Genomic DNA, 26,319 nt, shown 5'->3' on the forward strand with positions numbered 1-26,319 from the left:
CTATAAGTGGCAGAAAGAGCTGGAATCTGATCCCCAAACCTATGAATACACAAACCTGAATCATCCAAAGGAACAAGCACGTGCAGAATAAGCCTGAACTATGCCCATCAGGTCATTTTCTGTCTGGAATCAAAAGCCAAAGTACCTTGTATACAGCAGCCCTGGTCTATGCACCTATTGGTCAATTCTCCTTTGTTAAATGCGGTCATGTAAGTTAAATAATACAGTAGGTCAATTACTCAGCAAACTATACAAAATGCAGCTAGAGATGCGTATACCTCACGGTTCTTTTTACTGGATTGAGCAGACAGGCTTAAGTCAACCTAGGTCACTATGGGTGTTTGTTTAGTAACATCTGAAAAAGTCAGTGTCAGAACGGAACTCAGGTGTACTTTGATCGTGGCTCTGGCTCATTTTCTATATGGCCACTTGTCTTTTTTCTACCCAATGTGTGAGTCCCCTTTATTCTCAGCCAGGTTCCTTTAGCAGAAAAAATATCCAGAGAAATTCCACTCCACACATTCGCATGCCCGTCGTATGTCAAATAGCCCTGCCCTCCTCTCTACTGAGAGAAGCATGGGACTCTTCAAATTGATTGAAGACAAATAGGACCCATCCATGTAGAACTCATGGTGGTAATGAGTACAGACCCTGAAGAGTTAAGTGTTTCTACACTGCTCCGTGAAAAGCTTACTAGAGATAAAATTCCAGAGGAAAGAAAGAGCCAACAAAGTAAATTCACAGCTGTGTGTGCTGGGGAGCCCATCTTCCCCACCCCAATAAAACTACCCAAAGTTACCCCTAGTGCTTCAAACCCTGCTTCCCTCTCTAAATGTGTCCGCTCACCCTTTAGTTTGTGCCTTGCGGTTCTTTGAACCCAACAAGTACTTTTCTCGCCCTTTGCACAGACTAGCACCTTATCCAAAACCCTCTGTCCCAGATCCTCACATCACTTCCTCATTCACCTTATCTGGGTATTTCCCCAAACTTGACTTTCCAAACCAGGTATCTAAAATGGCTTTTCCCATGCTATTCTCCTTAGCTTGCCCATCCCATCTGTCCGAGTATCATTTCTGCTTCTGGCACAAAGTGCCCTAGCGAGAAGCAACTTGCGAGGGTTTGTTACAGCTGATAGTGTGGAACTTTGAACAGCTGGACACATCACAGAGAGATATGGCTGCATCCATACTCACTGGCCTGTTTGCTTGTGCTCGGCTCAATTCCCCCATCTCAAACACTTCAGGATTTCCTTTCTCAAGAATAGTGATGCTCACAGCGGGCTGTGTACTCTCACGTGTATTAATGTAACGAAGGCAGTCCTCCGCATGCATGTCTACAGGCTGACCCAGGAGACAACCCCTCATCGAGACTCTGCCTAGTGAACCTAGGTTGTATCAAACAATCACCTCAACACCAACCTAAATTAGCAAGGTTATTTACCTTTAATCTGTTCACTAACATTAGCGTGTCAGGCTGTGTGCACATCACTGTGTGTGCCTCAGATCTACTCACAGCGTCACACACACAAAGTGCTCAGTGGATGAATTGAGGATGCGCGGAAGGTCGAGTGGATGAAAACAAATGAGCAATGCGTGAACGAGGAAAAGAACGAGTACAGAGAGGCTATGGTCCAACATGGCGGACAGATTCTAGGACAACTTTTATGTTTTGTTTTCACCTCACAGGCTAAAGATAGACACTTTCTCAAAGTTCTGTATTCAGAACTCCGAGTCTGCTTTAGAAACACACAATATTGAAAGCCAAATATTTATTAAATCAAGATAGAGTTTAACTCAAATCACTGGTGCAGCATCGCACTGGCTCCCTAACCACTGCCCTGAACTGAACGTATTTACCAGCAATTTGGCCCATGTGAGGATCAAACCCTTTAAAAATCAAGGCAGACAGCCCCATTACGAACTGGATTGCATCCAGGACCAAAATTAGACCTTGGCTTTCCTCTTCCTTTCTATTTTTCATTTCCTTCTTTCTGCTTAGTCGGTATTACTGAGGTTCCTTTGCTGACGTTTTGCTCAATTCCCTGAAGAGTTAGTATCTATCAGCCCTTCTTAGAACTCAGAGTCCAAGAGACCCATTCTAAAACAAATTGGCAGGGACTGGATCACTCTCTATTCTCATTACAATTCTCCCAGAATAGACCAGCTCCTCCTCTCTCTTCTATGCTTGTTTTATTTTCAGTAATGCTCAAACCTAGACCCTTCTGACAACAATAATTATTGGTAATTGATGGCAAGAACATTAGCATTTGTAGAATAGTTTGTAGCTTATAATATGAATTCTGGTCAATCACATTTTGTGATAAATTAAAGACAAGCAGGCAAGTCTGGTACACAGTATAAGGTTTTCTATGAATGGCTTTACAGCACTAGAAACACTGTGGGCCTCTTGAAACACACCTGACACTCGCTCTTTTCCCTACAAAGGCAAAGGGTTAGAGGACTGGAAAAAACACCCTTGTCTGAGTCTTACAAGAAGACATGAAGCAAAACTTGGAAAATTGCTTTTCTCTCAGATTTTCCTAATGTGGAATGGGAATCACAATACAGCTATTTCATGGGGCTGTGAAGATAAAACGACAAGGTACATGTACGCATCCTTAAGAGAGCACCCTATTCAAGATGAGTACCATGTTAGGAGTTGTCCTTATTAATTTATTCAACACATATTTATTAACTGGCTGCAATATGCAAAGATAAAATGGGTGACATCCCCAGAGTTCATTATACTCATCATCACCACCACCATAGGTCATTATCATCAGACCATCACATGTAATGGAATATTAGTTGAAGATGTGCAACATTTTTTTATGCTGTAGAACATCTGTTCAATGATGCAAAGATGTGTTACATTCTTTTTTGTTATATTTGTTTAACTCTGTGAAGTTGTGTTTCTTTGTCTGTCTAAAAGACCTGATTGGTCTAATAAGGAGTTGAATGGTCAATAGTAAAACAGGAGAGGGACAGGCAGGGCTGCCGGGTAGAGAGAATGAATAGAAGGAGAAAGAGAGAAAAGAGAGGAGTGAGAAGAAGGAGAAAAAGAAAAGACACCAGGAGCCAGCTACACAAAAAGCCACAGAGTAACAAGTAAAGCAGGTATATGGAATAGAGAAAAAAGACCAGAGGCAAAAGGTAGACTGGATAATTTAAGAAAAGATGGCTAGAAACAAGCCAACCTAAGGCCGGGCTCTCATAAGTAAGAATAAGTCTCAGTGGATTTATTTGGGAGCTGAGTGGTGGGCTCCAAAGAGTGAAAAACAAAAACAACTACAATCACAGTCAACATTATCATAAACATCATAAACATCTTCATCACCATTACCATTACTACAGTCATCATAACCATCACCATTATCATCACCATGATCATTGCCAACATCACCATCATCACCACCATCACCATCATCGCCAACATTATCACCACCATCACCATCATCACCATCACCACCATCACCATCATCACCATCATTATCACCATCACCATCATCACCATCACCACCATCACCATCATCACCATCATTATCACCATCATCATCATCACCACCATCACCATCATCATCATCACCATTACCACCACCACCATCATCACCATGGTCATCACTATGATCATTATTATCTTCATCTTCATCAGATCATTACTATTAATCACGAAGAGCCTGGAAGAAAAGAGGACTGGTATGAAAGGAGCAGCATCCCTTACACTGGCAGAAAGAAGACTAGGGCTTTTACATTACCTGAATAGTGAAAAATTAATCTTATATCATCTGGGCCTCAGTTTCCCCATACATAGATAAAGTACTTTGCAATAGTGCTGTTGTAAAACCAGTCGAAAATAATTTGTTACAACTAGAAATATATTTTACTATTAATGTTATCAAGATGCTTTAAATAATTTATGAAACTATAAATTAGAACAAATCTATTGTTGTTGCTCACTTGCTCTCCGGTACGGTGGTGAATGGGGACCAAGGTTGTATTCATCACACAGTCTAAAAACTGTGGTGATATTGCACAGGCATCCAGAACCTTCCTTAGGCAAAAACGAAGAAAAATCATTAAATACTAGAGAACTCAGTTGCCTGCAGCATCTGCCTGCTCTGACATTGTGCAATTCAGTTCCAGAAAGGCCAGACCCAGAAATATTTAAAATGCTTCCAAGAAAAAGTTTGGGCACAACCTGATGTCCTAAACTTTAGGATTTAGGACTATTTCTGCCATGGTGTAAACTTTCTGAGGAGTGCCAGCAATGCGGATTGCCTGTGAACAACACCCACACACCCATCTGGACTCAAGTTCCCTTCACTTTTGTCGGGCAGTGGAGTCCTCACGCCCTCCCTCACACCACAATGGTCTGTGTGGACATCAACTTGTGACCGTCCTGAACAAGAGTTTATCAGGCAAAGAACCAGTCACCCCCATGATCTGGTGATGTGCCCCACACCTCTGGGGAAAATGCTGTCCTGAGCAGGTTATATAGCTTTCAAATGATAATTTGGATAATTTTTAAAATTTCTTCTTTAGCCTATAAAATATTTTAAAATGTGGTAGTTAATATAAAAATATTTAGGAGTTTCTAGAGAGATTTTTTCCATTTTTGAATTTTAACTCATTCCAGTGTATTCACTGAAATACTTTGATATTGTTCCCTTCAAATGCATCAAGACTTTCTTTATAGCCCGAAACATTTTTCATGCTGTTGGGTGAAGGGCTGCATGTTACGTCAGTTTGGTTCTGATGTCAAGATCATCTGCATGCTTACTGATTTTCTGCTCGTTCTATCAATTATGAAGACAGTAATATTAACTCTCCAGCTGTAATTGTGAATTTTAAAATTCTTCTTTCAGTTCTATCATTATCCCTGTCAGCTTTGCCTCATTATTTTGAAGCTCTGCTATTGTATATATACATATTTAGACTGATAATGTCTTCTTGATACATTGACTCATTTGTCATCACGAAATGACATTTTTTCTCACATAAAATACTCAAGCTCTGAAATTAGATTAGTCTATTACTAATATAGCTAGTCTAGACCCTTCCATTCATGTTGGTATGTACATTTAAACATTCAGAGCGTTCACGTTTCTTTTGTTATCTGTTATCTTCATGAGTTTCTTGTAAGTAACTTATAACTGAAGCTGCTTTATAATGTAATGCTTTTAAGTGAGATGCTTATGCCGCTTACATTCAATGCAGTTAATGAGGTAGCTCATTTTAAATATATTATCATGATTTTGTAATATTTGTTGTATTTGTTATTTTGCCCCTTTCACTTGGCTTCTCTTTTCAGGTTTTATAATTACGGTTTTTTTTTTTTTGTATGGTGTTAGTTAAAGATCTGGTTCTTTATAATTTAGTGGTTTCTTTAGCGCCCATCATTTTATATTTACTGGTTATGTTAAAGTTCTCATGTTATATTTCACTTTATGGATAGCATAGAAACCTTTGATGTACCTTCTTTCGCTAGAAACTTCTGTGCATTTCCCCTCGCAGGCATTTTACTTTTTGTCACGTTGTAAACCCCTTGAAACAGTTATGATTTCTGTTTGAAAATGCATACAACTTTTAGATGAATTAGTTCTTTAAAAACACTATATATATGCAGGACGGTGGTGGCACACACCATTAATTCCCACATTCTGGTGGCAGCGACAGGCGGATCTCTGTGAGTTCTAGACCAGCCTGGTCTACAGAGTGAGCTCCAGGACAGCCAGGGATACATAGAGAAACCCTGTCTCAAACAAACAACAACAAAACTACTGTATATATGACAGGTTGTTTTCATTTCAGACACTTTTCATTGTGTTACACGATCCAGCTTCCCATTTACTATTACTATCCCTCATGCTAAGGGTTTTCTAGAATGTTTCTCACCATTTGGATTTATTAACGATGAACAACATAGTTATTCTATGTATCAGAAACCAATATTTCACTTTCACTTTGGAAAAATATTTTCATCATGCAAAATATTCTAGCATCTCGAATGCATACTCTGTAGGTAAACTGTCATGTGCTGTTTAAGTATCCTGACAAATTTCTGGAGTGAAGAGGGCTCTCTGTACCTGGCTTCAGAATACTTGTTTCAAGCCTTCTCCAAAACGCCTCTTCCAAGGCCAACTGGTGCTCTAGTCTGGGACAAGAAAGGAAGAGAACAGAAAAGCAGCCCAGAATCAAAGCACCGTGTCCTTGAGACTAGTTAGGAAGAAGCTGTTCCTAACAGATATTACTGTTGTTCACCCTGCCTGGTGTGTGTATGTGTGTGTGTGTGCGTGTGTGTGTGTGTGTGTGTGTGTGTGTGTGTGCACTGCACGTGTGTGCTCATGCATTTACCTGTAGTGTAACAAGAAGTCAGTTCAGCCATGAGAAGCTCATGGATAGAAAGCTGATTTTGGAGCTCCAGCTGACCTCCTTAGTTTCTTCAATCCGCCGGAGGTTGTGAGCACCCAACTCATCATGTCAGCTACCTGCTACCATCTGTTCTTTTCCTCGGAAGCTTCACTGAGGGAGTGATTTGACCTGCTCAGTACTCCCAAGAAGTGACTCCACCTGACAATGGGGCCCCGGCAGTCCATTTCTGCTGGGTGTTTGTAAGCTCTCAATCTGATGGTATTTCCTTCAGTCTGCTTTCTTAATTGGGCCACTCTCCTCATGCCTACTGGAAGCCCAGTTTAGGTGATGGCTTGTTATCTGCTGTCCCTCTTTCTGTGGCTCACTATTGCTTCCTTGATTTGGCATGCTATATATTGAGTTAACTCACTCATTGAACATTGAAAGCACAGCTCTCTTAGCTCATTCTCTGGGCTGTAGCTGGTGGTGGCAGCTCAAGGCTGTAATCTTGGTGCTCAGTAGACAGACACTGAGAGCTGACGGTTTGAAGTCATCCCAGTCGACTCACTAAGAATCCATCCTAAACAAGCAAGTTCTAGGTTGACATTGATTTTCCTCCTTAGGACATCAAAGTCCGTATCCACTTTTATCTTTTATTGTATTTAGTGAGAAGTCTGCTGCTGTGCCTTTGGTTTTCTGTATACAAAGTCTTTTCCATCTTGTTTTGATTAGTTTCGTGTCAATTTGACACAAACTCAAGTTATCTGGTAAAAGAACACTCAATTGTTCTTCTCCATCTGATTATCTATACGCAAGGTAATAGAGCATATTTTTGATTGAAGGTTGATATGGAAAGACCCGGCCCACTGAGGGTGATGTGACCCGTTGGCAGCTGGTCCTGGGTTGAACAAGAAATCAGACTTAGCAAGCCATAGAAAGCAACCTTGAGTTCTTACCCTGACTTTCCTCAATGACGGACTTTGATGGGGAAGTATAAACCAAATAAACTCTTTCTTCCCCCACAGTAATAAAATGTAAAAATAACTCACCTATAGTAGCTTCAAGCTCCAATAACTAAGGAATTTGATTTAGCATGCACCCATTGTTCTTCTCCCAAAAGTCAAATTTCCTGAACTGTGGATTTATATTTTCATCAGACTTGGTGGTGGGAGGGTGAAGAACATTTGAAATAAGCATACAGATGTCTAGAAGAGAAGAGCCCTTCCCTGTCTCTGAGACTGGAATTATAGGCAGGCTCTGGTACCCACCCAGCATTTGTGTGGGATTTGGGGGATCTGAGCTCTGGACCTCATGCCTGTGTGGCAAGTGCTTTAATGGATGAGGCATCTCCTCAGCCCCATAGTCATCTTCCTTAGAGCTGCTGGGGGCCTCCACATCCTGAAACTCAGCTTTCTCTCTGATTCAGCATGTCTCCCAGGATTTACCTGCTTCCCCATTTTTAAGCTTCAGCCATAACTCCCCTGAGGCAGTGATGGATGGTAACTCACTTAGCTTACTTCTTATCTCTTTTTACCCAATATCCAGTGTCACAAAAATGATCATTTCACTTTTGTTTATTTTGTTTTCTCCAGTCCCTGTATTGTTCCACTTTGGTTGGAAGTATAAGTCAATATTAATTTTAAAAAAAAGGTGTGTGTGTGTGTGTGTGTGTGTGTGTGTGTGTGTGTGTGTGTATGCATGGGCATGATGAGGTCAGAGTTCAACCTTCGGTACTACTCCTCGAGATCCATCTGTATTGTTGTTGGTTTTGTTGGTTTTGAGACAGGGTCTCTCACTGGGCTGTAGCTTGCTTGCCAGTTCAGCTGGGTTGACTGCCTAGCAAGTCCCCTGGGCCTACCTTCTTACCTCTCTAGCCCTGGAGTTACAGACATGCACTCCCACGCCTGTTGGTTTATCCTGTTTGTTTGTTTGTTTTAATGTGGGTCTGGGGGATTGAACTCAGTTCCTCATGCTTCCATAGCAAGCACGTAACTGACTGTGCCATCTCCCCAGCCTCCAGTAAGATAAAATTTCATAAAGGTGAGCAGGACCATTAAGTTTGTCTGATATTCCCCTAGCAGTTAAAATTTACAAATCCAAAAGTTATTTTTACAGCAAATATTGAAAACTCCACAATCATAAAGAAGAAAAATCAGATTTTAACTGTGTACTGTGCCAGGTTAAAATACAAACCTGACTCTCTCGGCAGTGACTTTTAGTGGTGGTTACAAAAGACTTCACCATTTGCCACTACTGAACAACTGTCATAGCACGGCAGAAAATCAGGACACCCACTGTCCACAAATTAACCATCTCTCATGCCTGGGAGCTGCACTGGGGAAGATGGCTGAGCTTTGGACTGCCAAGCTCAATATAAATAACTGGAATTTTCAGTTAAATAAAAAAGATTCATGAATTTTGACTCCATAAAAAGATGTCTGTGGTGTTATTTTTAATTCTCAATTTGACATGTCTAGGATCACCTGGGATGAGAGTTTGAGAGAGGGTTGTCTAGACCACGGTTGCCTGTGACCTGCGTCTGGGAGATTGTTTGCCTTATGGGGTAGAAGAACCCACCTGTGGGAGATTGTTTGCAGTGTGGTAACTGGGGTAGAAGGACCCACCTGCTGTGGGTGGCACCATTCACTAGGTGTAGGATCCTGTATTAGAGTGGGAAAAATGAGCAGAGGACAGGCAAGCCAGCAAGCTGCCCCTCCAATGTGACTCCTGCTATCCTGCTACCCTGAACTGTGAGCCAAAGAAACCCTTTCTCCTGTGAACCGCTTTTGGCGGGGTATTATCGCAGCAGAAAGCCAGGATAGTATCTGAGTTCCAGGTGATTGCCACCAGAAAACCTTCAACAAGAACTGTAGGTGGCAACTTGATTTGAGGAAGTCGGGTGCAAGGTTAGGTAGTAACTCTCCAAGTCAAGGGAGTCCTCTATTGCCACAGGAAGCCAGAGACCAGCTGTCCAGCTGTCCCTCTGTGATCTCTGCAGCAGCTTTAGGTGGGAACATCTGTGCAGTCTAATGCTGTTGGTGAAGATGAACAAGCAGAACCAGACACCACAGAATCAGTTTCCCAACCGGGCGTAATGTTCTCTGGAAACATGAAATAAACTTCCCGTGTGAGCTGGGCGTGGGTGGCACAGAGGGTAAAGCACATGCTGCTGACCATAGGCATGGGCATTCAGAGTCGTGGGCCTCAGAACACACAGAAAAAGCCTACCCATAATCCCAGCACCCCGTAGGGACATGGAGGGAGACATGGATCTTCAGAGCAAGAAAGATAGCCAGTGTGACTGAAGTAGAGAGTTCTGGGTTCAGCAGGAGACCCTGCCTCAGTATATAAGATTGTGTGCAATCAAGGGAGACACCCACCACCAACTTCAGGCCTCCACATTCACATATAACCTACACATATGTGAACACAGACACTTATACATGCACACCACACACATACACACATGCAAAATAAAACAACAAAAAACTTCCTTAGTACCTGCCAGGAATTAGGGGCTTTCTGTTCTTGTTTGGGTAATGATGATCAATATTTAAACAATGATAAATGTAACATAATAAATTATATTTTTATATTTGTGTGTGTGTGTACTTTGTGTGTATTCAGATACACATGTGTCCAAGCATATGGAAGCCAAGGGACAGCTTCAGTGGTCATTCCTCAGTCAGAATCCACTTTTTCATTTTTCTTTTTTATTCTTTTTTTGAGACATTTTCTCTTCGGCCTGGAGCTCACCAGGAAGGCCGGCTGGCTGCACAGCAGGACTTGCTGTCCCTGCCTCCCCAGCACTTGTAGTGCACACCACTATGCCTGCCTGGCCAAACTCAGGTCCTCATGCTTCTGAAACAAGCACTTTACATACTGAGCAATTTCCCCAGTACATGTTTTACAAAAAAATTATTTTAAAAGCCATGAGATACTTTGAATGAGGGAAGCTGTGGGAGCTAAGGTCCCCCGGGGAGGTCCTTCCCCAATGAACGTGGTGGCCGTTCCAAACTTTCAGCTATCACCAAACAAGGACATCGGATCATTGTCTGCAGGCAGCCCTTGGCACATTTCAAGATGTTACACAATGTCTGTAAAATCTTGTAATTCTTTTTCATGTGTATGTGTGTTTGCCCACATATATGTCGGTATACCATGTGCCTTTCAGATGCCCATGGAAGAAGAAGAGGGCATTGGATCCCCTGGAACTGGACTCAGGGAAGGCTGTGAACTACCATGTGGGTGCTGGGAACCAAACCTGGGTCTTTCCCAAGAACAACAAGTGATCTAAACCACCGAGCCATCTTTCCAGCTCCAGCATTCTTACTCACTGGGACTTATATAAGTATACACACACACGCACACACACACACACACACACGCACGCACGCACGCACGCACACACAGGGGAGGGGAGAGAGTGAGAATATAGGCAAAGGTGCAACCTTTTATATTAGGTATATGTCTTTTATGGAGGTATGGAACATCTCTGGTCATGTTTTCTCATTGGAAATAAGATGATACTGGAAGGGTATTCTATCCGGCATTTACCCATCTCTCATTCTTAACAGAACTCATATATAAGTAAGACACCATGTCTTCCATAAGAGCCTGCATGCTTTGGGGAATGTTCAGCCCTGTGCCAGCAACAGGTGTTCGGATTCAATTTAACTGTCTCCTGTCAGCCTTCTCAGTGACTGAGTGAGAGGCCAGAATTAAACCATTAGTGGTACCTCGGCAATGCTGGCCCAAAGATGGAAACATCACTAATCTGGCCTTGACCAAAAGTTAACTCAGGTGTTGTTCACAGAAAACTTAAAGGTAATAGAAAAAAATTCAGCTAGAGAGAAAAATTGACTCTCACCAACTCTCACCATAAGGCAAAGATCCAGATCCTTGATAACACTGCACGTGAAGTTCATGCATGTCCCTTGATCACACTGCAAGTGAAGTCCATACATGTCCCTTGATCACACTGCATGTGAAGTTCATACATGTCCCTTGATCACACTGCACGTGAAGTCTATACATGTCCCTTGATCACACTGCACGTGATGTCCATACATGTCCCTTGATCGCACTGCATGTGAAGTTCATACATGTCCCTTGATCACACTGCATGTGACATCCATACACGTCCCTTGATGACACTGCATGTGACGCCCATGCACGTCCCTTGATCATACTGCATGTGACATCCATACATGTCCCTTGATCATACTGCATGTGACATCCATACACGTCCCTTGATGACACTGCATGTGACACCCATGCACGTCCCTTGATCATACTGCATGTGACATCCATACATGTCCCTTGATCATACTGCATGTGACATGCATACATGTCCCTTGATGACACTGCATGTGACTCCCATGCATGTCCCTTGATCATACTGCATGTGATATCCATACACATCTGCAACTTCCGTTATGTGAAATAATTCCACTATAATGGCTGAATTAAAAGGATATTGCCTGAAGGAGGAAGCACCCTAACTCACATCTGAAACGTGAAGGTTAGACATTAGAACTCACTGGCACAAAGGAAGCTGTCAGTGAGTTCACGGCTGTCTCATGATCATGACACATGTGCACTCATGTCACACACATCACCTGTTGAGATACATCCCGATGCTACATGTGCAATGAAGTCTCCCACCTCCATCCACACATAATGATGCATCAATTAAATTTTTGGAAGTTCTTTTTGTTACTAGCAGTAAAAAACATAAGGGAAGTGAGTTCTTCTCCAAGAGCTCTCTGCTACCCCGTGGGAAACTGACAGCATGGTTTATTCTTATGCTAGCCAAGACTTGACGGAATGGGGTAGACCTCAGGAAACTGTGGTGATCCGGACAACACGCCAGACCTCGGCAGATCTGTCAGCTCATTCACCAAACTTCGGGGCTTGGGTAGAAATGTGGCTGGCCTTCCCTGCCCACGCAGAACACAGCCAATGTCATCGGGCCTAACAGTGATCCTTCCATTGCTGGGATCCACGCCAGGCTCTGTGTCACCAGGAGCTGGACAAGGGCTCAGAGGCACCTGCAGCAGGCAGCATCCAAGTGAGGGCAAGGAGAGGGAGTGCCCCAGGGACGAAGGCAGAGAGAGAACAGGTGAGGACACCAGCCTAGCTCTCTAGCGCCCCCTCCTGGTTGGGAAAGGAAGGGTCTCTACCCCTCATAGGAGAAAGGGCACGCATAGGAAGGGCGGTTCCAGGATATCCACCCAAGGGCAAGCCGCACAGTGCCTCTCTGCACTCAGCCTCAAATATCTCCTCTCTCCATAGCAATGATATTTAATGTGGCCACTTTGTGGAGTGTCAGTTGTTTTCCAAATCACTTCCATAGTGACAAACCCAGAGGCTGTTTCCCTATCCAGAACCATCTCCTCATCCCTCTCCAATTCCACAGCCTCTCACCTCCTCATCGATCCAGAACAAGCACATGGCTTGCCATCTGCATCCCAGCTCAGGCTCAGTACAGTATGAGGTTGGCTGCCTGTGACTCAAAAGGGCCCACTGCTGAGACGAGCAGTCTGATAGTTCACCACATGGGACTTTTCACTTCCTCCAAGTATTGATGAAAATTCCTGGCATGCTTGCTAGGTTGCAGAGAGCCAGATATATCATCAGTGGCCACAGTTATGGCATCTTTGGAAGGGCCACAGTACCTGCTTCCATGTGGAGTACATAGTAGATGATCCAGAGACCCAGCAGGTTCCAGCATAGCACCAAACATGAGCCCAGCACACCCACATGAAGAGGCACAGCTGGAAACTACCGTCCAAGACTTTCCTTCTCCTTCACGTGAATTAATATCCAGGCGCCTCCCAATTTGAACCCGCATCCTCCCTTTATTTCTCATTTCCCCCTAGGCAATTATATTAATTATTTGTCTTATTGCTCTGAACAGGTACCTAATAAATAGACACTTATTAGGGGAAAGGTTATTTTGGCTTATAGTTTAAGGACACAGTCCACTGTGGTGGAGAAAGAGTGGCTGCAGAAACCAACACAGCTGGTCACACAATACACAGTTGGGAGCCAGGAAGTAGGTCCAGGCTTTTAAGGTATACCTCACTTCTTCCAAGCAAGGCTCCGCCAACCTTCCCAAACAGCGCCACCAACTGGAGAGAAAGTGTATAAGCACATGAGCGTACAGGGGACATTCCACACTCAAAACATAATAGCATCTCACTCAATTTGGGAACTGTAAAAGCCATCGGTAATCTCAAACCCTGTGCATTGTATTTTTTGGTGTGAGTTCAGATACTCCTGTTGAATTGCCTACTTGAGATTCCCACTTGAATCCCTCAAAAGTATATTCAATTCAACACTTCTGAAATGTACACTATCTCTGATTTCTACTCACAACTCATTGCTTCTTCACCAGTGTAATCATCCACCCAGCTGCACAAGTCTCAACCGTGGTTGCTATCTCTTTGCATAACGTCAAGGTCATCTGTCAGGCTTCACTAACATGGGACCCAGTGTTAGCATCCAGGTGTCACTGGGGAACCAGGCACAGTCACCCCTCTGTGCATGGCAAGCACCCTCACTCTACTCAAGCACAAAGGTCCCTTTAAGAGACAAGCTCCGCCCCCTCCCAATTGCTCTCTTCCTTCTGAGGTAAGCAGGTCTCTGCCTCTCTCTCTCTCTCTCTCTCTCTCTCTCTCTCTCTCTCTCTCTCTCTCTCTTTTCCCTCCCTCCCTCCCCCTTCTCTGTTTCTCTCTTTTTTGCTCCCCTCCCTTCCTCCCCTTTAACCTCCCCTCAATAAATTCCACACTTCAGCTTTGTCTGAATGGCATATTTTGTCACCTGCCAGTTTGGACCAACCTGCTGTGGATGCCACAAAGGTCCCAGCTTGAGCCTCATAATACCCAGGGTTCACTAGGTGAGTCAAGTCGCCATCTCTGCCATCACCTCCTAGCTGGTTCCTGTGCTTACACATTGATACCTCCCACTCCCCATATGCACTCTGCCAGCAGGCCCAGAGTAATGAAGGTAGCGCTTCTATTTGCTTTATCTTCTCCCTGAGCTGAGTCACAGCAAGCGATCACTATATATTACGAAGTCACCAGGTTTCAGAATGAAAGTGTCTCCAGTACTCCACCCTGAAGGAAAGGGATCCATGTGTCTTTTTTGCTAAGTGTGCTGGTTCCAAGACTTACATGTGGCCTTAGGCAAATCTGAACAATATCTGTGCTCGTGTGTGACACTCCCCCACCAACAACCAAAGCCACTTTCCTTTCAAGGTAAAGTCACAGGCAACTGCTGCCTCTTCTGAGTTGCCAACACCAAGTTTCCACCATTTGTCGAGCTATTCACTGGGTGCCAATTGGAAATGATTGACTGGCATTGCGGGGTTGGCATACGGTGCTTTTGACTTCCAGCCAGGAAAGAAAAGGCTGGGTTCCAGGAAAGACGGCAGAAACAGCACCAGCACTGAAACACGGCTGTGCACTGAGCTCCAAGGCTGGATACCCAGAGCACCGAACCCACCCCTCCTGGGTCCAGCAAGACACCCGAGAGAGGCCGACCAAAAATGGCACCCTGTAGAGTGGCAGCTGTAGCCTGAGTGCATGGCTGAGAATCACATGCATGCCATCGCCACTACCATCCTCCATTTGGTTCTTGTCATGTTTGCAGCTAAGGAAATGGAGACATGAAGAAGTAAAGCCACTTGTCCAAGAGATGCAGGGTCACGGGGCCTGTGCTGTTTAGATCCATGCTCTACCTTCAGAGCCTGATGCAGAATACCTTGTCTCGGTTTGGCACCTGCCCCTGTGCTCTCTCTCTCTCTCCCTTGCAGACTTATTCTGGACAGCGTTCCTGAGTTGAGGGTCCCCATCACCAGACGCCCGGCACAGACTTGCTCACGGGATAGTGCGTTCTCTGGAGTGGCTAGCGCACTAAGGAATGTTTGTGCAGTAAATGCTGATCCCACTGATAAATATTTGCAAAGAGTTATCACATTCGCTCAGGGAAGCTCGATTGCAGTCAGGCTCGGAGAATTAACAGAGCAGGCTCTTTTATTGGCATTTTAAAAGAAACCAACGGCGAGAATTCTGATTATCAAATAAAAACACACCAAGCAGGTTTATTGCGGTCTCCCGGTGGCCCTTAAACCCGAAACCTTTCTTTCCTCTGCTGCTTTGGAAAACAAAGATGAAGGGAGCGTTTGAGCGTTACCTGGACCCTGGTTAACCTGGCTTTCACTTGAAGATCTCTCCTGTCAGGGAAACTGACGGTGCTGCTGCCTCAGCACAAGCCTGACTTTCAGGATCAAGCATTCGATGTAAGAGATAGTGGCCAAGCTGGTATCAAGGAAAGCCAGCTAAGTTTCTTTCAAATACTAATCTCAAAACCCAGGAGGGGGTGTTTCTCCCACTCCTTTGTGCTAGAGAGCACTTGAGGGCTTCCAAAGCAGTGAATTCCTCACACTCCACTCCTGCAACTAAAGTAGGAGCCACGGGATGTATGTTGTAAGGCAGTCACCAGCGCATAGAATCGGAGGCTGGAAAGACGGCTTAGTAGTGATCCCTGTTCTTGTACAGAACCCAAGTTCAGTTCCTGTGCCGTTTCAGACAGCTCCTGGGGGCTTAAGAAACCAGCTCCATGGGATCTAACGACACCTTCTGGCCTCCACAGGCTCCTGCACTCATGTGCACATATCCCCCCCACACACACACACAAATACAGGCGTAAGATGAAAAGATAAATAAATCCTAAAAAATAAAATAAAATTCAGACACACAGCTGTCTCCTGCTCCCTGCGTTGTGTATTGCTGGCAGCATGACCAGTGCACAGTACAAGGTGGTGGAGATGAGACGACAGACAGAGTGGGCACTTGAGAAGTCTAGTGCGCACCAGGAGCCACATTAAGTGTTTGCATGTAAATGATCATTTAATTCTGCTTAAAAAAAGAGAGATAAATGGATAGTACCCTCTACACACACACATACACACACACACACACACACACAGAGAGAGAGAGAGAGAGAGAGAGAGAGAGAGAGAGAGAGAGAGAGAGAGAATGTGTGTGTGAAAAAGAAAGAGATGATAAAGAGATGGGGGGAGGGGGAGTTGTCCAACTCCAAGAGAAACACCAGTGCTCAGAGTAGTTGGAAGGTCACACTGGTGAGTTCATAATAGGTTCACAGTCAAGTCCACTGCAAAGATCACACAATCACAAGTTCTCCCGGACCACATTTCTCCTGACGCAGACTATGACAAGATTGGGTCTGAGAAACACTCATCTCCTTCGAATGGCTTCTGTTTCCCTGAGTCCAAAAGGTGTCCCTGCCAATGTGTAAGCATGGCCACTTATACACACCCATGCACAGATAGACACTCATGTACACACTCACAGCAGATGTAATCCTCTCCACCCCATAAAACCACAGTGCAGGTGTGACAAGGACTTTACCTGGGCCCACACTTGTGAACTGAGAGACAACACACGGGTTATGGCTGGAACTTTAGTCACCAACAAAACAAATTACAACCTATCCAGAAAGAAGCCTGGAGACTGAGCACAGAGAGCACCGTGTTGTTGGGTGCTGCTGTCTTCTTGGCGAGCTGTGCCCACGCGAGCAACCCCTTCCCTCTAGCACCTCTGCTCCAGCCAGCTGGACTCGACCATGCCTTGCTCCACTCCTAGTGTCTTACAGAAGACCAAAGGTAAAAGTACATCCCTGGCCCCACATCCAAGTGCTGGGCTGCGGGTCTCTCCACCCACAGGGAGCTGATGCCAGCACACCAAAGGCTCTCACCATTTTGTGGAACATGAACACCAGTTTTGTGGGCTGTGGTAAGCAGATTCATCTGCTCAGTGCACAATTTTATTCCCTCGTGTGTCATCAGGACAGGCTGAACATCTCTACTCAGAAGTGCTTGAGGCTGGAAGGAGTGCGACTTCCAGAGTTCTTCAGATCTGGGGACATTTGTGAAGAAATAATGGAGTATCTCAGGCATGAGATCCAAGTTCTGAATCCTGGAGTCATCTTCCCTTTTCTCTATTTTCATTTTCTTTCTTTCTTTGCTCTTTTTTTCTTCCTCCCTCCTTCCCTCCCTCCCTCCCTCATTCCCTTCCTCACTCCTTCCCTCCCTTCTTTCCTTCCTTTCTTTCTTCCTTCCTTCCCTCCCTCCCTCCCTCCCTCCCTCCCTCCCTTCCTTCCGTCCTTCCTTCCTTCCTTCCTTCCTTTCCCAGGAAGGCCCAGGCTACCCTCAAACTCACTATTTTGCCAAAGATGACCTTGAACTCCTGACTCCCTTGTCTCTACCACTCAAGTGCCATGATTAGAGGTGTTCACTACCACCAAACACGGTTTATGCTTCACTGGAGAGTGAATCCCAGGCTTTTGTTCATGCTAAGCAAGCACTCTACCAACTAAGCTATAACCCCAGCTCCATTTATGTTCCTTAAACACAAGGCCAGAGATCAGCTGTGTCCTTTGAGTAACCCCGGGGATATTCAGTGTGGAATTTTTCACTTATGACATTATATCTGCACTTAAGTTTTGGATTTTGGGGCATTTGAGAGTTTGTGTTTTCAGACTAGGGCTGCTCGACTTTTAGCCCCATGAATTTATAACCTGCTTGTCCATGCGCCAGGCACTAACCAAACAGTCACATGCCTTCCTTATCTCCAAATGACTTCCAAGACAGCAGATGGGGAAGAGTTGAGAGACTCCCAGACCCTTATATCTGGAGATGCACACACCAGAAGCTAAAGACACAGCAGCCCAGACTCCAGGGATCACACCGCATCAGTGTTGTCTCCCTGGCTGGTCCTGCATGGGACAGAGCCTTGGCACAGAACCGGGATGAACAGCCTGGGATCCGCACTAGGAAACAGGTCATGGTTTGCCTTCACACTCAGGGAGTTACGTGTGCTGTGCTCTGTGCTTGGTGAAGGAGCAGATGTTTAATAACTTTGCAGCAGCAAGGAAGAGGTTGCATAATATGGCTGAGCTATTTTTGAACTTTGGAAAATGCTGACTGTTCTTTTCAAAGTATCTTCTATAAAACCAGGAATATTAAAACATGGAGAAATTTCCCCCCTCTCTATACCCCACCATTTGAAACCGTAAGAGCAGAGTTGAGTCTACAATAAGATCAGAAACACTCTACGACGGGCAAACTGCCCCTTGCACACCATGGACAACAGTGCACCACTCCAATACCCCAACTTCAGGAACTCTAAGATTATAATCAATGAACTTGGGAGCCAGGAGTCACATGCCCAAGAGCCCCAAGGAGATCTCAATTGGCTGAAGCTGCTCTTGATGGTTCATGCTGAGAACCAGGTATGAATTCAGCTGATACTGGCTTTATCTTCCTTTCTACACAGTAGAGGTAAGGAAAGTTATCTGTTCTCAAAATGCTTTGCAAATTAAGGCTTTATTCAGCTGAAAAATATAATAAAAAGCAATTGAAATAAGAATCTAACTCAAGAGTCTTGGGCCCCACTGAGCAAGCGTACGTACCCAGATCAGCCTTATCTGCTCACTGCCTTCTCATGCCCAGATCCTGCCTTTATCCGCCAACTAAATGCCCACCAACAGGGGATGGTTAGATAAACAATGAAGCGTGGGTTTGGCAGAATACAGAAGCAGCCACTGAGATGAACACACTGGAATTACATTATCTTCACAGTGACCTTGAAAATGCAAGGTTAGAGCCATGCAGATTGGAATGCATTTGATGTCATGGGGATGCATCAAAAAGAACTGTGGACTGGGCCTGCGGTTGCATCTCTAGTGAATACATCAGCACACATACAGACTGCATGTGTGCTGCATTCACTGTAGGGGTTTCCCTGCCCTTGCAAGATTGCAAACAGAAGCAACCGGGACTTCTGCACTGCCACTAATATACTGTTTGTTTAAAATGTTCAAACAAACATGACATACCATCCTCATTTTCTGTGTGGAGTGTTGGCTGAGCATATCATATTCTCTACCACTAGCTGTCTTTTTCAGTATTTAAAAGAGAAAGAATTCTGGAGCCAGCAAGATGGCTCAGAGGGGAAAGGGACTTGCTGCCAAGCCTGAGGACCTGAGTTCAATTCCTGGAACCCATGCTAAGGGAGAGAGAACCAACTCCAAGAAAGCTGTCTCCTGACCTGCACATGCACACACAATGCCACACACACACACACACACACACACACACACACTGAATAGATAAATACAAAAAGTGAATCATTCTGCACAGGGTTTGTTTATAGCAAATTCCTCTTATTTTCATTAGAATGCAATGGTCTCTGCGGATGGAAGTCACAGCTTAACTTCATTGCGTATTCCAGGAGTCCTCACAAGATTTCCTATGTGTGAGGAACAACAGCTGGGAGTCAGGAGAATTCAGCGCCCTCAGTTCTCCCTAGTTACCTTCTTTGGGGGTATCTCCAACTCCTAGACAAGGGCAGTCCTGCAGGGCTCCACTCTTTCCTTGGTGGAGCGTGTGTGAGGAACTCTGGCCGGAAGAGGAGCGTGGCAAGGAGAGAATGACGGAGCCTCTGAGAGCCACTACCAGCCTCACAGTCTGCGTGTGCACCACCACCCTCTGAGGATGGCAAGGCATCCCATTCTCAGGGACAGTGGGCACCACACTCCTTGGCTTGGCATCTTGCTTCTCTGGAGGTGGGAATGCCATTTCCAAAGCTGATGCATTCTAAAGGGAAGCCTGTGGAGCTAGCACAGCCACACTTCACAGCCTCAGGGTTCGTTTTTTTTTCTCCTTAAAGAATGAAATCTAGGGTGGTCCCTGAAAAGAAATCTGAATGTCTCGGCAATTATCCCTTTCAAATTCCTTTTTCTATATATAAAACATTTCAATTGCCTTACAATTGAGTTATGTTTCCCACAAAATAATAGATATCTAAGTCTGCCAGCGGCAAGGCACATCTTATTAAAGTGAGTGTGAATTCATTAGCCCAGCCCTTGACTTAGGCTGGCAGCAAGCCTGACTTCCTAAGAAGCTCCCATGTCCACACCGCGTTATCGGAGTTCTTTCCTGATATTTGCATGATTAGTTAGGATGCTGAATGAGACTACCTAGAAATAGGATGGGTGGGGGCACTGTCAACGGAGCCTGATTTCTGATTTAACATCTGTTCTTCTCAGGGGTGCGTTAGTTGTGAAACAGAACATCCTGGGCTAGGAAGGTGACTCAGTGGGTTAAGGCGCTTGTCTCACAATCTTGAGCACTTACGTTCAGTTTCCCAGGATGCACATAAAAGCAGGACACGATGTAAGGATCTCCTGTTTCACTGACAGAGATATGGAGGATGGAGGCAGAACTGTGCACAAAAGCTTTTGCGCCATCTAACCTGGCAGCACAGTCTCAAAAAAGGCGGAAGGTGATGACTGACAGCTGACATTGTGCTCTCACTCCCCAAACTCAGGCCACAGCATAAACACACACACACTACCACCACCACCACCACCACCACCACACCACACCACACCACACCACACACCTCTGGTCCTGTTTCAGAGGTAAACTCTGAAAGGTAGCAGATTCAAACTCACAATTTTCCAGAAATGTTTTAGGATAGCATTATTGTACAGGCAACCAACACTGTCTGCTGACTACAATCTTGAATGGGGCCATATCTCACTGATAACTCTGAGGCTTATTAGATGGTCAGCAGGGAGTCATTATGTAAGAAGCACCACTTCTCACATATCATATCCCCTCTTTCCATACTCATGACAACTCCTAGAAACACGGTTCTCAAAGAATAACCCCCCCCGCCCAGAGGCAATCTCAGCCCCGTCCAGGAACTGGCTAGAATGCTGGTTCGGTGAGCTCATTCCAGACCTTCAAACACAACAGAAGTTCTGAGTACAGATCCAGAACCTTACCAAGTCCTTCCAGGTGTCTCAATACATGCTGTCATTTGAGAATGACCCAACTAGAAAGCAGGGGTCACTGTTACCACTTTATGACAAGTACTTGAGACCCAGAAAGGTAAAGTGATTGCCCATGTCCTGCAGGATACGAAGGAGACAGGATTTGAGCATGAACGCCATCACTCCCCAGTCCAGCCTTTAATCACAGTGCCACACTGCTCATTATGTGAGGAATGAAGCATGGATTACATCATCAAACATCAGGCAAAAACATGCAGAGTGGGTATCTGAATAATAATTCTAAATCTTAGCAGCTGAGCTATAATGATGAGCCACAAAGAATAATGACACTTCCCAGAAACATAAAATTTAACTTAAATGCCCATCATGATGGGTCAGTTAAATAAATTATACTACAGTAATATAACAAAATGGAATGTGGCTTTAAGAGTGATGATTGCCTGATCACCGATGACCTACAAAGATGCTTCCCATATAAGAAGAAAAGAAATTCAGACTCAGCTGGGGATCAGGAGCATCAATTTTCCCAAATCAGAACAAGCTGCTGAGGATGTGGGACATCAGATGATTTCACAAATTGTTGTGTGAATATAAATTGATGTCATTGTTTTTTAGAACAGTTTGGCAATGGATACTTGAAGATACCTACATCTTTGACCCCTCAAGTCCTACCTCTTAGAACCAACCCTAGACAATCAGTTGCATACAGGCAAAAAGAGACAGCTGAGCTTCTAATGGGAAAAAAAATCTGGAAACAAAACCTGAATTTTCACGAATGTAAAGAGTAAATAAATAAACAAATCATGGTGCATGAATATGGAGGAATGAGGAATAAATATTACAAAAAGTTTACCTGACACATAAATCATTAATAGATAGATAATAGACAGATAGACAGATAGATGATAAGCAGGCAGATGATAAGTAGATGGGAGATAGATAGATGATAGACAGATAGATGAACGATAGATAATAGGTAGGTAGACAGACAGAAGACTGATGTGAGAAGGAGATAAAGGTAAAGAGACAGAAAGGAATTCTCAAGTGGACGTTTTCAAGGTATGTTTTTGAGTAAAGAAAATGAAACCAAGCTGCAGAAAGCTCCTAAAATAAATCCTTAGTCAGCATCACAGCATTATTTGTGAGCACAACACTCGGGGGCTGACAGGAGGGTTGTGAGGTGGAGGCCAGCCTGGGCTACACAGCAAATTCCAAATAGTCATGGCTATATAATGAAATTCTGTCTAAAAGATAGCCTTACATTACTTATTATCTTTAAAGTGAGACAGGAAGAAAGGAAAAGACAAATGAGCATAAAATCAAAACAAACTCCCTCCAAGTAAATACATGCATTCTGTACATCATGTCTATACTTTTACCAGTGTCTATGAACGTAAATATTCATAGCAACAAAATTTTGCCCCATCTTTGTTAGACAATGAAAGAGCCCCTTCTTACTGGTGCAGAGTGTGATGAGGGGTCTCCGGCTTCTCTGCCTGCCCATAGCAGCTGGTCTTGGCCTCAGGGATATAGGAGAATTTCTCCAACATGGAAGATGCGGCAGTGGTTAGGATCCCAAGACCATCCCTCACTCTCGCCTCCAGGCTGTAGTCCCAGTCATCGTAGGAGACTGAAATGAGTCCTGATGGGAACTCTTTGGGGATGAGTTCTGTGTTCCCAGAGACCAAACTGGGGACAATCCAGAAGAAGTCATACCCAGTGAGGCCGAGGGAGCGAGCCTCACTCAGGATGAGGACAGCCTCATCTTTGGAACAGTAGAGTAAAATAACAGAAGAATGAATCTTCTTTAACTGGACCTGCGTCTTGGCATCCTCGAAGGAGGTGTCCAGTGTGATCACGTTCTGCATATCCCAACCCACGAAGCTGTTGTCCACTGTTGTCTTGATGAAGCTGATGAAGTCCCTGTAGCCAGGGAAGATGGTGGTCACCAGGGAGAAGACATGCCAGTCATAATCCTGCATGATCTTCAGCATAACCGTGGCTTGCTGCTGGATGGATGCTCCAAACTGGAAGAACGTGGACGTCGGATCCTGCCAACAGATCAGAAGACAGAAACATAGAGGGTGAGGCCAGAAACAGTTGTTAGGCAGTAATCTGTCTTTGTAGACCTAGAGATACCCTTTCTAGAAAACAGAGAAAAACACACTTCGTGAAGAAGACATGACTCAGCTGGTAAAGTGTTTGTCATGCAAGTCATGAATACCTGTGTTTGATCCCTGGGAACCACAGTTAAAAAGAGAGAGAGGCGGAAGCCTAGAGCTCACTGGCCAATGAGACAAGCTGATATGGCAAGTTACCAGCCAGAAAAACACTGCTTAAAAACAAGGTAGACAGCTCCTGAGGAACAATACCTAAGGCTGACCTCTAGTTTCCACATGCATACACACATACATATGTGCAAATGTGTGCATTGGCACACACATGTACACATGAACACACACACATGTGCACACACACACACAAATAATAAAAATAGACACTTCTGATCTGTGCCGGGCTCTGGAACATGCACAGAAGATGCAGACTTGAAAGGATTCATACCCAGAAGCCCAGAGCCAGCACAAGAAAGACTGTTTGCTGTTTTCTTCATCATCATCCACTCTCATTTTCCTCTGGCCTCCCCTTCCCCAACCATTTCTGTCCACACAATTTCAATGACACCAACTTGGTCTAGTCCTCAGGGCCGTGTCATGAAAATGAAGTCAACAGAGACAAAGGAGCCACAGAAGTACAGAAAGGTCCACAAGGACCCAACTGGAGCTCTTGGACTGTGTCATACCTGAAGCCATTTACCCCCAGAACACCAGCTAAATGAGCCACTTAGCTGCCACATTCACACAAGCTAGTGAAGCTTCTACTTAAGACTCTCGTTTATTATAATATAGACAGACATCTGTGTGCTCATCTACTCATTTGATCGGCAGACATTTGCAGACCACTTTGCAATGTGCTTTAGACCTTGGGAAATCATGACTAGCAGGACAGGCATGGCTGGATCTCTGCTGTCATAGGTGTAAGGGAAACCCTGGAAAAAGTAGTTATTGTGAACTGGAGACTGAGAGACCTGTGAACATGTAGAATTAAGGCAAGGGAGATGGAAAACAGGTAAGCATTGCATGGGGTATATTTTTTAGTATAATAGATAAAAGCACTTCGTTACATGAAGAAAAAGGATGAAATTGTATTGAGAAGCTTACAAGACTATATCCAAAGGCTTAGGGGCTCTTCCCATAAAGCCCTGGTAACTTGTATTGGGCTAAGGAGCCACTATGATCCTTACAACTGCACAAATATATGAGATGAGAATAAAGGTCCACTTGGCCACACAGGTGATTATAAGGCTGCCAGATTCATAACCCTCCATACTAATCCAGTTATCAATTTCCACAATGGTCTTATTTGAGAATGTTGGTGTTATTGACAGGGACACCAACACTCAAAGTGCCATGCAACAATTAAGTCTCCAAGCCTCAGAAGGTCCTGAGGATGCCACATGCCAGTCTCCCTTCCCATCTGCAGCCACAGCCCTCTTGGGATCATTTAAAACTAGTACATGGAGAATGCATCATCCGGGTCACTCTATTTAATGTGCTACAGAAATGACAACTGTTGGACACAGGGCATTCCTGGGGCTCACTGGCTAGTCAACTCAACCTATTGGTATCTCCAAATCCAAGGTAAATGGCTCCTGGGAACAATGCTGAGGTTTTCCTCTGACCTCTCTATGCATGTGCACATATGCACACCTGAACATACACATGCCACCCACATGGACACAAAAATGCCAGCTCAGGAAAACTATGGCCCTGTGTTATCACGAAGCAGGATATGACCAAGGCTAGGATATACATTTCTCCTAGGACTGAGAGAATTGCCAAGATGGCCTTACCCTATTACAACCACATGTTTTGTTTAGCGTCTTTTTGTTGTTGTTGTTGTTGTTTGTTTTTTATTTTCTAAGTGTTCAATGCTGCCTCAATTTAATAGTATTACTTATGGGGATTCCATTGTGTGTACGCTCGTGTGTGTGTGTGTGTGTGTGTGTGTGTGTGTGTGTGTGTATTACGTGGTTCCATGATTCCAGTCATGTCTTTCAGAGAAATACTTTTTAACCACGAATGCCATTTTTTTTTCTTGATCTCAGTGGCCAACAAGCAGCAATTCCTGGAACACTGCTCTTTCTGGAAGACATGGGTTTGGTGGATTACTTTGTACAGCATGGCCTGAAGGCAGAGAGAAAAAAATGGGAATAAATAAATGGTTTCTGAGCTCCTTCCAGCATTACAGTTCTATGAATTTTACCTAATTAAATCAATTAAAATGGGTAACAGATTTAAAGACTTGGGGAAATTATCTTTTTTCCCTATTGTAGCATTTGGAAGAATCCAATATTCTTCAATTGGTGGATTTTTTTTTTCCAATCACATCTCAACAAGACCGTGAGCTATTCAAGGACAGAGAAGCTGCTGTACTCATCCTCTGTCCCCACAGCTGGCCGGAGGCATGGCCCATGACACATCAGAGTGTGGAGAACAAGGACACTCATGGGCAGATGAGCGTGGACTTGCAGTCCCAGAAGAATGTCCTTGGGCGACACAGAATGCTCAGTGGGGATAATTCAGTGTCTGAGATTGTATGCTTTGTGGCTCCTGAATGTCAATCCAAAACAAAACCTTTAGCATCACCAGCCGCTCCCACATCCTCTGAACAAAGTCCCAAATATATACATATTTGTGAGCATGTACACATTTGTACATATGCATGCATTTGTGTGTACATGCATGTAAAGGCCAGAGGACAAACTTGGATGTCATTCCACAGGTACTATCTGCCTTATTTTTTCTAGCATTTATTTGTAATGGGTTAGTGGGTGGTAACATACAGGCCATAGTGCGTGTGTGGAGTTCAGGGGACAACTTGCGGTGTTCCTTCCTCCTGCCATGTGGGTCACAGGGATAGAGCAAAAGTCGTGAGGCTTGAGATCAAACACCTCTACTCCTTAGTCAATTTGTCAGGCCCTTGTTCTACTTTTCTTTTGGACAAGGACTCTCACTGA

General features: G+C 44.4%; 1 protein-coding gene across 2 annotated transcripts in view; it reads right to left on the reverse strand.

Moving 5' to 3' along the window:
* Grin2a (glutamate ionotropic receptor NMDA type subunit 2A) overlaps positions 1 to 26,319 on the reverse strand; it is a 430,207-nt gene that overhangs the window by 179,664 nt on the left and 224,224 nt on the right. For both annotated transcript variants that reach the window (XM_038327930.1, XM_038327931.1), the window contains exon 2: positions 22,701 to 23,293. In XM_038327930.1, the coding sequence (XP_038183858.1) occupies positions 22,701 to 23,293 (593 nt within the window). The remainder of the gene's footprint in view (positions 1 to 22,700; positions 23,294 to 26,319) is intronic.

Source organism: Arvicola amphibius, chromosome 4, assembly GCF_903992535.2.
Source record: "Arvicola amphibius chromosome 4, mArvAmp1.2, whole genome shotgun sequence".
Taxonomy (NCBI): Eukaryota; Metazoa; Chordata; class Mammalia; order Rodentia; family Cricetidae; genus Arvicola; species Arvicola amphibius.